Source organism: Heliconius melpomene, chromosome 21 (assembly GCF_056956725.1).
Source record: "Heliconius melpomene rosina isolate 202511_hmr_F chromosome 21, ASM5695672v1, whole genome shotgun sequence".
Taxonomy (NCBI): Eukaryota; Metazoa; Arthropoda; class Insecta; order Lepidoptera; family Nymphalidae; genus Heliconius; species Heliconius melpomene.
Genome location: NC_140409.1, coordinates 3,927,200 through 3,939,413, shown reverse-complemented (window position 1 = coordinate 3,939,413; position 12,214 = coordinate 3,927,200). Strand labels below are relative to the sequence as shown.

The following is a 12,214-nucleotide window of genomic DNA, read 5'->3' as shown; positions in this document are numbered from 1 at the left end:
CACGGGGTGTATACTAGGAGGTTTATAAAGAGAAGTATTGATTTTTCCTTTAGCTTATGGTCTTATGCCAGTGCCATTTTTTTTTTACACAAAAACAAATAAACTGAAAGATAGAAAAAATCATTTTATTATTTTAATAAATTTTTCCATCTAGCAATAATTAAAAATAGCCACTATAATCGGTGCCACTATTATCAATGGTATTTGATTAATATAAAAACAGCCATTTTTACAAACAACAATACTATAGAAACGATAAAAATAATCATTAGAATTTTTCTTTTTTTAAATTGAAAATAAGTTAATAAATTACAACTAAAAGTAGTCTCCGTTTTTCTCCGTTTTGAATTTGAATTTTCATTTTCATTTATTAAAATTAAAATATCTATCGTATCTTGAAATCATTGTGTAAAAATTCTGATTGTTTAAACAATAAATAATAATAAGGTATTTAATAAAACACCATATAGGTACATACAAAACAAATTTAATATTTAATAAAAAATAATTACAATATATGTTTAGCAAATAAAAAGAATATAACTAACAATGGACTTCACCACATTCTTCAATTCTACCCTCTAGAATAAAATGTTATATATAAAAAATATTTTGTGAAACTTTCTTTGTTTCTCTTTTTTTTAGCTTTACGTTGTATCCCGCACACAGCAGGGTAGGCAGAGGGAACCTAGTGTTAAGACACTCCGTTCCTGACTTTCTGGCGATTTCTGGAGGGATTGCGTATTGAGTGGCAAAATCCAACGCCGCGCTTTGCCTCGACACCAGAGCGAAGAAATGGAAATATAAATATAAATAACTATTTCAATGGGATCGAACCCATAACCGTCGCTTTACAGTCACACCCTTGTGCCGCTGCGCCATGAAACTAATTTTCTATTTTAGTTAAGCCGCCGTATAAAACTATAATTCCGTTACTATTTTCAATATTAACGTAAATTACTTTTATGAAAAAATATTTATTGTAGAATTACACTTTTTTGTCTTATTATAGTATAGTCCATAATACGTACGCCCCATCTTTGTTTTTAACAAAATGAGCAATGGTAGCGAAATAAAATCTAACGGTAACGTCGCATTACGGTAACAAAATAAAAGGATGATTTATACCGTTACTTTTCCCGCTAGTTTTGAAATAACACTAAATTTAACGTTAAGATTTAACGCAAAATTAATCTTATTATTGCGTTAAGTTACCAAGTATCCCTACCAAATTGTAACGTACCTTTATGGAATTACCGTTATTTTAAATAGGAATTGGTAACGTTAACAAGCCCTGGCTCAAGATGCTGGTTATCGAATGTATCGTTAAAGCCAAACTACTAGGTTTCCAAGTGTTATTACTTTTCTTCTTCTCCCGTCGGATGGATCTCCCGTTGGATAACAATAAAGCTACAGTCTTACGCCCAATATTAATAATGTATCTCTGGTGGCTAACTGGAGATACAGTTAACGTTAATCATGAATTTTTCGACATGTCCACAGAACACATTTACTCACGAACACGATCAACCGCCATGTTAATTAACCCAACCCAGATAACATTGTTGCCATTGACAAATATAACAAAATATGAATAATATGAAAAAATGAAATTAATATTATAAAAATCCAATTTTATGTATAATTCTTTTTGTCCAATATTCTTCAGCCGATAATATAAATTTATTATAATTAAGCAAATATGCATTTTTCAAGCATAAAAGTACCGTAAAATGAACTAATGCCATTTCTAGCACCAAACACAACAAGCAAAGAATAGCTATGTATGTTTGCAAACAAAACTTTTTATTTGGAAGTTAACAGCCGTTGTTCCTCTTTCAATAGAACCCGAATCATCTTGACACATAGTCCCAGTAACTTCATTATATTTTTAAGTTGCTAAATTATTTTAGTTTATTTTAGTTCTTTAGTTTTTTATCTAATATTTAGTGCCAATATAATGAACAGTTGGTAAGTAGTGCTTTTAGCGGGATTATTACGTGTTGTGCCACATGTCGTTAATTTTAAATTGGGACCTTTAATAACGTATTTCGTGTTATAATCATTTCAGAGGACCAAGAAACACAGGTCTCGGCCTAAAATACCATCGAAAATATACAGAGAACGTAAACTACTTGTCTACCATATCAGATCCATACATTATATGTTTCATAAAATCTATTAAGTTTCTATTATCACTATGTCTCAATGGAACAACTCATATAACTACAATAACCAATATCTACCTCCTAATAATTGGGATAGTGAAAATAATAATCAATATGCAAACCAATCACACTATCCTAATCCTAATAGGCAATATGACCACAACGGTCAGTATGTTGAAGATGAACAAAATGCTAATTCGTATTTGCAATATAGAGAAGAAAAGAATAGAGATAATGTACCTAATAGTCCTATGAAAGGAAGACATAAATCATCTATGGTGTCAGGTAATTTTTTTTCATAAAAACTTTATTATTTGTAATATTTCTAAAATTTTCTTAAATATTTAATAAAAGTAATATAATAATAAATGTGTTATTTCATGTTCTAATAGTCTTAAAGAAAAAAATACTCAAGTAGATTAGGTTGAAGATACTTAGGCTTCTTTTTTGATACTTAGGCTTAAGTACTTAGTAATAAGGAAAATTTACTTACATATTAAAATATAATTGCTTCCACAGCTTCAGCGAATACAGATATGACACAGCGTGAGAGTCTCAGTGAACAATTGGACAAAGGGACTCTAGAATGTATAGTATGCTGTGAGAGAGTGACACAGACAGACCCAGTGTGGTACTGCGGCAACTGTTATCATGTTTTTCATTTAAGGTGTATTAGAAAATGGGCTATGAGTAGCATGGATGGTGAGAGTGAAATGTTTATTTGTGTAAAATTTTATTGTTTAATAATATAATAATCATCAAAAGTTTCTTTTGATCTATCTTGCTGTATACTTAAATAAATAAAATTAATAAAAAAAACTGGGAATTGAGAATCTGTCGTGGACATTGTGAGGTTGAAACAAGACATAGAATATATTTATTTTTGTTTCTTCACTCTAATTATTAAAGGGCATTGTTCTGTTTCCCCACTCAACAAAAAATTTACACTATTACTATACAAAAAGTTTGGTGGAAAATGAATAATTGAGTGTATTCTCCTACCCTCAATAAAAAAATGGAATAGCAGGAAGTTGTGTTTTTTAATTACTTGATATTATTCTATTATAAAAAAATATTTAAACAAAGAAAATGTAGCTAATTTTTAAATACGTCACTAACACAAAAAAAACACAATTACTCCACAGAATGCAAATGGCGCTGTCCTGCCTGTCAAAACACAAACCAAACAATACCAACAGAGTACAGATGCATGTGTGGGAGGGTCCGCAACCCTGTGTACGAGAGGGGCTCCAGTGGTGCCCACACTTGTGGCAAATCTTGCAAGAGACCCAGGAACTGTCCCCATCCGTGTATGATGCTTTGTCACCCAGGCCCTTGTCCGCCTTGCCAGGCCACCGTTAGCAAGTAAGATTAATTTTTTATTGTAATAAACTAATACAAACACTTATAATAACATGTCTTAAGGCTGGATTTTAATTTTTCTTTCAAATAAATCAGACAATGCGGTTGCTGTGCTGAAACCCACTCAGTGTTCTGCAGCAGCAAGTTACCACAAGTATGTGGAAGGGAGTGCCGTAAGAAACTCGAATGCGGTGTACATTTTTGTAAAAAGGATTGTCATGAGGGACCCTGTGATGCTTGTGGAGAGAGTGTTATTCAAGGTTATTTGGTCTTATGTTTAATTATTAAGGAAAATATGAGATAAAGAGAAAATAAATTTTTATGAATGACATGTACAGGTAGGTATATTTTAAAATAGAAAAAATGTTTCTAATTCACAGAAATGTTAAACATTTGTTATATGTGAATCACCCTACGATTATTTTTATTGGTTTTTTACAGAAATATATCATGTGTGATAATTTCTATTGTCCCACTGTTATAGTTTATAAGATAAAGCCTGGTGACAGACGGACAGACAAACAGAGAGTGGAAGTCTTAGAAATAGGACACCGTTTTACCCTATGTAATATATATGTTATAAATAGTTGTTTATATCTAATTTAAAAGTCCCTATATGTTCCAGTATGCCACTGCACAGCCAGCACCCGTTCCGTGCCCTGCACCACACTCACAGGCCCCGTTTTCACGTGGTCGTGCAGCGCGGAGTGCGGGCGCGTGCTCGCGTGCGGCGCTCACGTGTGCCGCACTGCGTGCCACGCGCCCCCGTGCGCCCTGTGCCCGTTGAGACCTGACAACGTGAGGAGTTGTCCCTGTGGTGGTACTAGGTGGGTGGTTGCAGTGGCATAGCGAGCGTAACTCACGCCCGGGGCAAAACACTTTCACAGCACCCCCCAGGCGAACACAATATAATTTCATATGTATGCTTAGATGGTTTTGCGGATTATTTGGTGCCCCTTTATGAGTGACGCCCGGGGCATTATGCCCCCCTTCACTACGCCACTGGGTGGTTGTTGTTTTTTTTCATAATATTGGCATAGGTAGTGAGAAGTTAGTGCCCCAGATTTGCTCTCTGCTTTCTGATCGAAATGCGAAATGTTGGGCAATCTGTGTAGCTGGATAAGTTAGCTGCTGGAGGGAGTTAAAATGGTAATGTTGAAGTTTATTTTATTTTTAATTTAAACTAAAAGAAATAACTGTTTTTTGTCAGAATTCACAAGGATCAACGTAAGTCATGCACAGACCCGATACCGCTGTGTGGTAACATTTGCACCAAACCCTTCCCCTGCGGTCCTCTGGGAAACGAACACTTTTGTATGGAAAGCTGTCATGATGGTAAGAAAAATATTGTGTAATTTATTTTATTTTTTCTGGTTCACATTGTAATACACATAGCAGGGTAGGCAAAGGGAACCTGGGAACCTAGTGTTAAACTCCATTCTTATTAATATACTTCCGTTCCCCACTTTCCATTGAAATCTTGAGGCATTGCATATTGACTGACAGCCCTTAATGCCCTGCTTTGCTTTGTAACAGATTGGGGAAAAAAAATTAAGCATTTAAATTAACCAAGTGGGAATCGAACCCACAACCGTCACGTTTACAGCGCTGTGCCATTGTGACATGCGCTATGACGGCATTTACTTGTAAAATAATAAAAAATGAACTTGCAACCAGGTGCGTGTCGCAAGTGTCCCGACACAACGCTACTAAAGTGTCGCTGTGGACACTCCAGTCGAGAGGTGCCTTGCGCTGATCTACCAGAAATGTATAATAATGTGTTGTGCCAGAGGAAATGTAATAAGGTATGGAAGTTTTAGTTATATTTTTTTAGCTTCACGCAGAATCCCGCCCATAGCAGGGTAGGCAGAAGGAACCGGGTAACCTAATATTGAAACAATCCGTTCCAATTAAGGCACTTCCTTTCCTTACTTGGCTCCGAGTTCTAGAGGCATTGCATGTTGAATAGTGGAACTCATTGCCGCTCGTAACCAGAGCGGGGAATTGAAAATATTAAATATTTAATTTTCCTGAGCAGGAATCGAAACCACGACCTGTTGCGTTTACAATCTCAAGTTTAAAGTTATTTATTTTTAGTTACTTATTATTATTAGTTTTTTTACTTTATTATACAATATAATTGATTTATTATTCAGTGAATGAATTACGATATGGTTGCCTGGAATAGCATACCATTTTTAAATTATTTAAGATGGTTTTTTAGATATTTTCATTTTATCTTATTTATTTTTATATATATAACAGAAGTTATCATGCGGCCGTCACCGCTGTCGTACAGTGTGCTGTGCGGCCACGTCCCACCGCTGCACAGGTGTGTGCGGTCGCACGTTATCCTGCCAACGGCACAATTGCGAGGAGTTCTGCCATATTGGGCATTGTGCACCGTGTGCCAGAGTTAGTGAGTAGTCCAATGTTTGATTGTTATATAGGTGGGTGGGATGGGAATAGGATATGAAAAAAATACTGTTAAAGTAACGGTTATGGAATTGGTTCTGGAACTAAAAGAGTGAATTATTTTTATTTCCTCGTTCTCGTAAAGAGACCAAGCATGGCGTTGAGTTCCATCACTCAAGACAATGTTTAGATAATTGGGCGGAACATGACTATACAGAACTATATATTTTTAATACATATTCATTAGCTAACAACTGTCTTTAAATAACTAGAAACATATTAACTAGAAAATTGCTTATAAAAGTCTTTAATATATGAATTTCAAATTAATATTTTTGTTCCTATTACACAGATTTATTTACAAAGGAAACCAAATTTGTATCTCTCTTGACCTGAAAACACTTGTATTACATTTTTTATTATAAATGTTAAACTCAATTACTCCAATATCCACTCCAGGTTTCGAAGAGCTCCGTTGTGAATGTGGTACAGAGGTCATCCTCCCGCCAGTACGCTGTGGTACCAAACTCTCGACCTGCAGCGTCCCCTGCCGCCGCCGCCGAACCTGCGACCACCCTCCACACCACGCGTGCCACTCCGGCGACTGTCCGCCGTGCGTCGTACTGACCACCAAACGGTGCTACGGTGACCACGAGGTACGATCTAGGAAGAATGTGACATTGAGTAGAGGAGCTCAACGTCATGCTTTGTCTTACCAGAATGAGGAAATAATAGTAATTTATTTCATGATTTGGGAGTCAACACAAAAATCAAATTTACTTTTAAACGCTGTTCCACTGCGTTACGACAAATTTATTAATGTATTAATCAAAATCTAATGTGGATTTTTTTGTAATTTTAAATATTTAAAAGTAAATGTGATGACTTCTCGCATCCATCTGATGCGAGAAGCCCAAGACCGGGATGGTTGGCGCTTGATGAGGGAGGCCTACCTTCAACGGCGATAGGCTGATGAAAAAAAAAACTAAATATAACCTTTGTTTAATTATTATTCACTTAAATTTTTACCACTAAACTATATTTAAAATTTCACTTTAACGTTGTTAACATATTGTTTGTTTTGTCAGGAACGTAAAACAATACCATGTTTTCAAGAGCAGTTTTCATGCGGTCTACCTTGTGGAAAGCCACTGCCTTGCGGGAAGCATACCTGTATAAAGAAATGTCACACGGGACCTTGTGATACTGGCAAGTGAGTTCTCTTGTTTATTATTTAAATACACTATACCTGTGATAAATATACAATGGTTACCTCCAACACTTAGTCTTACAAAACTCAGTTAATTCTACCATGCAGATGTACCCAACCCTGTACCGAGAAACGTCCATCATGCGGTCATCCATGCGCCGCCCCGTGTCACACCAGCTCCGCGCACACCGCGCCCACCACGTGCCCCAGCGCCACGCCCTGCCGCCGCCCCGTGCGCGCCACCTGCCCCTGCTCGAGACGCACCGAGGAGAGGACGTGTTGTGACAACTCGAGGGACTATGCCAAGTGAGTACTATCCCATGTCACACTGCCTCGCGCACACCGTGCTCGCTACGTACCCCAGCGCCGCGACATGTGATCTTTTTTTACAAAACTACAAGGGAGATGCTAAAAAATAAAATATTTTATTTGTGAAGCCTTTCCAAACTATGGTTGCAATTACTTATCCTTTATATATTTTATTTTTTAGAACGATGAGCACGCTAGCTGCATTGAAAATACAAGAACCGTGGGGTGGGACCGTGGACTTATCAGATACACTACGCCCAGGGAACACGTTAAAAACGTAAGATATTTTGTAAACCTAGTATAGTACTTATGTTATGAGAAAATAATGTCTTAACACTACTTTCCCAGATTCCCTCTGCTTATATTTTATGCGGGATATAAAGTGCTTTTTTTTTTCAAATCTTTTTTTAAAGTTTTTTTGTTCATATCTACAACAAAAGAAATATATAAATTTATATAATTAGCATTAAAATGTTCTATCTGGTTTCTATTCTGTTGTTTACTAAATGAAACAACTTTTGTAACAATTCCAGACTAGAATGTGACGAGGAATGTTTAGTCGAAGCTCGCTCGCGGCGTTTAGAGCTGGCTCTACAAATACGTAACCCGGACATGTCAGCTAAGTTAGCGCCACGCTACAGCGAACATGTCCGCGCAACCGCAGTAAGGGATCCGGCGTTTGCACAACTCGTACATGATCGATTAACTAACTTAGTGCAGCTTGCCCAGAAGGTATGAAGGGATGTTAAATATTATTTTACTAGCGGACGCGCGCAGCTTCGCTTGCGTATTTAAGGGTGAATTCTAATTACCCATGAAACATGTGTTCAAAGAAATTTTTTTAAGAGTCTAAATATCTATAAATTTTATAAAAATCGGTGGCGAATTAAGAATTTTCCTATACAAACTTTCAACCCTTGATTTGCACCCTTAGGGGGTGAATTCTAGAAAACCATGAAATATGTGTTTAATTATATACGTTTAAGAGTCTGAATTTCGAATTTTATAAAAATTGGTGACGATTTAAAAAAAACCTATACAAACTTTTAACCCCTTATTTGCACCCTTAGGGGGAGAATTCTAGAAGACGATGAAACACGTGTTCAATTAAATACTTTTAAAAATCTAAATTTCAAATTTTATAAGAATCGGTGCCGATTTAATTTTTTTTCCATACAAACTTTGAACCCCTATTTCACCTCTTTAGGGTTACATTTTTCAAAATCCCTTCTTAGTGGATGTCCAGATTACGAAAGTAAACTTTTGTCCAAATTTTACGTTTCTACGCACAGCGGTTACGACTGTGCGTGCGTCTTACCTCAGTCAGTGAGGACAAGTCCTTTTATATATATAGATTATGATAAATTAGAATTGTAATTTGTTTTCGTAACATTTTCAAGCAAATAAAGCCAGTTAAAGTAAGTTAAGCTTTGGAATATTAGTATAGAAGTACAGATTCATGAATTACATTTCAGTAGAAACAAAAAATGTATGTGCACTTTGTTAAAACATTTTATTCATGAGCTCTGTAAACACTTTGGTTATGAAAGTGCGACGTGCGACTCGATGAAATAAAAATTATTCAATTCCCTAACCGAGCATCGTTCCCACAAAAAAATATCGTTTTATTAACTTATACTACAAAATGTACTAATTCATTCTATTTTTTCTGTTAATTTTGTATTTAATGTGTGTACATACGTCTATGTTTATTTAATACTGACTGCTTGAACTATAAGAATATTTATTAAATATATTTATGAAATTATTCTCAGTTTTCAATAGAATTAGTAAGAAAATATAGGCCTAAATAATCAAAGAGATAATAAGTAGAGACATATTATTAGAAAAAGTATCTGAGTTATTGAAATGAACCAACAAAAGAAGTAAAAGTAACTAAAGGATATTCTTAATATTAGAAAAAGTACCTAAAGTTTTCCGTGCGTACATACTCGTAGATATCGACTCTATGAAATAACTAAACATTTTTCTATATTAAATACTTAGGTTAATTTTTGCGAGCAATATGAAATTAAATAAGAAGAGAACCAAAGTGTAGCTTAAATAAATTATAAACAACAAATAATTACATAAACATTTACAATAGTTCGAAAATGTATGAAAATTTATAAAACCGTCAACATCATCTGCCCGTTCGCGTCGGTCATACTATGCCGCCCGTAGGCTAGGTCATTTGGAATCAGTGACATCTCCTTAACTATTTATTATAATGCTATACAGTAAACTATAATTTCAATCTAGATGAAATGCTAAAAGGGATTTATTTTTATAAGGATTAATATCAAAATGTAAACCACAAATGTGCAAACCGTTGCTTAGAAACGACGGTTGTTATTAACATGGCAGAATAAATTGCATGTCAAATTAGAAAGTATTTTAATTTATTAGTACATGTGTGTAATGTAATATTATATAGCCTATAGCACTTCTGAAGAATACAGCTTTCATACAAAACAAAAACAATGTAAATCGGACCAGTATATCCAGAGATCTTAGCGTTCAAACAAACAAACAAACAAACAAACAAACAAACAAACAAACTCTTCCGCTTTATTATATTAGTTATTTAATATAATGTAATGTACAAATAAAGTAATAATTTTAAAAAATACATTTTAGTCAAAACAAAAGACGTGTACGCACTCTTTTCCCTCAATGAACCGTCAGAAAAGGCAGTTCATCCACGAGCTCTGTGAACACTTTGGCTGTGAAAGTGTGGCGTACGACGCGGAGCCTAATAGGAATGTTGTAGCTACGGCTGATAAGAAGGTAGATTTTGCTAATATGTTTTTTAGGGCTTCGTACCTTTTAAGGAACAAAGGAACCCTTATAAGATGACTTTGTTGTCAGTCTGTCTGTTTGTTTTTGTTTGTTTTTGGCTGCGGACAATGGTGATCACTTACCATCGTCGTGATCAGTATTGTCAATCGCTTTGTCTTTTCCATAAAAAAATGTTATAAGGGTGTGTGGGGAGGCATTTATAATTTTTAGATGTATTTTTTATTAACTTCACGCTGTATCCCGCATAGGAACAAATTGTTAAGACATTTTGTTACCTTCTTATCACTCAATTTTCAAGATATTGCGTGTTGAGTGCTGGAATTCGACGCCGCACTTTTTCTTTTTATTACAGTGAAGAAATGAAATTGTGTAGAAATCGAACCCACAACCGTTGCGCCTACAGTCAGACGTTACTATTCTCTCGCTTTATTGTTTCGCACCATTTAAAATGTATTTTAAAATATTATTTTCATTCACAGTCATGGTTACCAGCAATGAGTGTGTTAGATGTGTTAGCGCGTGAAGCGGGCAAGCGTCGCGTACCGGGGCCCGTACTGAATACTGAGAGAGCCCCGCCTTCCGCAAGCGCTGCTGCTAAGTATGGATCGTCTGGAGGTTGGGCGAGACTACCGTCTAACAACGCGTGGGCGGCCCGCAGTCAAGCCGCAGCGAAGCAGGAGCCCAAGATCGACTATTGCGATAATCCGCCAGAAAACTAATCGATCGATTAAATTCGATTTCCACTCAGGGGGAATAAATTATAAGAATTTCTTTTTTCTTTTCTCTCTTTTTCACCACTTATCACACAATGTGAGCGGTGCGTGGTAAACAGTGCCTTAACACTCTGTGTGTGCCCTGAATAAATAATAAATATGCTATGATGAATAATAATAATATTTAATAAATATTCATCATTTTATATAAAAAAGTGGTATTTACATAATATTTCATATAAGAAAGTTACAGTTTTCAGTTTTCATATAGAAAAATATTTCGTATTTTTGTTCTTTTTTTCATATTTTTGTTCTTTTTTTCATATGTTTGTATTTTTTTCATAATATTGTTCTTTTTTTCATATTTTTGTACTTTTTTTCATATTTTTGTACTTTTTTCATATTTTTGGTTTTTTTCATATTTTGGTACTTTTTTCATATTTTTGTTCTTTTTTTCATATTGTTGTACTTTTTTCATAATATTGTTCTTTTTTTCATATTTTTGTTCTTTTTTTCATATTTTTGTATTTTTTTCATATTTTTGTACTTTTTTCATATTTTTGGTTTTTTTCATATTTTGGTACTTTTTTCATATTTTTGTTCTTTTTTTCATATTTTTGTACTTTTTTCATATTTTTGTTTTTTTTTTCATATCTTTGTTCTTTTTTTCACATTTTTTGGATTTGGTTAAATATTAAACACTTTATATATGTTACTTAAAACCGAAATATCTAAGTTATATTATATAATAGAAAATCTCATCTTCTATAAAACAATAGCCTTGGCCGATTTTACAGTTACCTAACTTTGTAATAGCAACAGCTATTAAGATATATGGAACAGTAAGCAATAAAGTGTTACATATTAGTTAAGTGGCGTTTTATTTTTCTTAAACCAAAAGTACAAATTCAATGTTTTCATGTGTTTGTAATTTAATATAGTTAGTTGTTTGTAATTTAATATAAATTTTATTTTAATGCTATTGTGGTCAAGTGAAAGTAGCGGAACGGTACATCAGTATATTTTTGAAGTAATTGATTTGGACTTATTTTACAACTTATTTTACGACCTATCTTAAGAATGGACAAAAACATAACATGTGAAGCGTTATAATAGAATATACAATTTAAGATTGTTTGAAGAAAGATGTAAAAATGTTGTGTAGAATACATAATTTCTTTCTAATTTATTACGTTTTTACATGCATGCAGACCGACACCTTATTTTTCTCTTTC

The 12,214-nt window shown here is 34.4% G+C and overlaps 1 protein-coding gene across 2 annotated transcripts; it reads left to right on the top strand.

Annotated features, from left to right (window-relative positions):
* Nucleotides 1–1,763: 1,763 nt before the first annotated feature.
* Nucleotides 1,764–11,847, top strand: LOC146526895 (protein shuttle craft-like). Of its 2 annotated transcripts, XM_085206161.1 has the most exons (16): nucleotides 1,764–1,971; nucleotides 2,072–2,453; nucleotides 2,688–2,870; nucleotides 3,314–3,533; nucleotides 3,627–3,790; nucleotides 4,156–4,357; nucleotides 4,741–4,865; nucleotides 5,208–5,335; nucleotides 5,796–5,949; nucleotides 6,405–6,601; nucleotides 7,034–7,158; nucleotides 7,264–7,461; nucleotides 7,646–7,741; nucleotides 7,998–8,196; nucleotides 10,105–10,254; nucleotides 10,746–11,847. In XM_085206161.1, exons 2-16 carry the CDS (start codon nucleotides 2,201–2,203, stop codon nucleotides 10,983–10,985), a joined length of 2,634 nt encoding a protein of 877 aa, XP_085062287.1. In that variant the 5' UTR covers nucleotides 1,764–1,971; nucleotides 2,072–2,200; the 3' UTR covers nucleotides 10,986–11,847. The 2 variants fall into 2 exon arrangements, with proteins under 2 accessions (XP_085062287.1, XP_085062288.1); XM_085206162.1 differs by lacking the exon at nucleotides 10,105–10,254.
* The last annotated feature ends 367 nt before the right edge of the window (nucleotides 11,848–12,214 follow it).

Excerpts from the sequence above, each read along its gene's own strand:
- LOC146526895 (XM_085206161.1), top strand. The coding sequence starts at position 2,201 with ATGTCTCAATGGAACAACTCATATAACTACAATAACCAATATCTACCT. Across the intron at positions 5,950-6,404 it reads TGCACCGTGTGCCAGAGTTA|GTTTCGAAGAGCTCCGTTGT; the intron begins GTGAGTAGTCCA and ends TATCCACTCCAG. Across the intron at positions 7,159-7,263 it reads GGACCTTGTGATACTGGCAA|ATGTACCCAACCCTGTACCG; the intron begins GTGAGTTCTCTT and ends TCTACCATGCAG.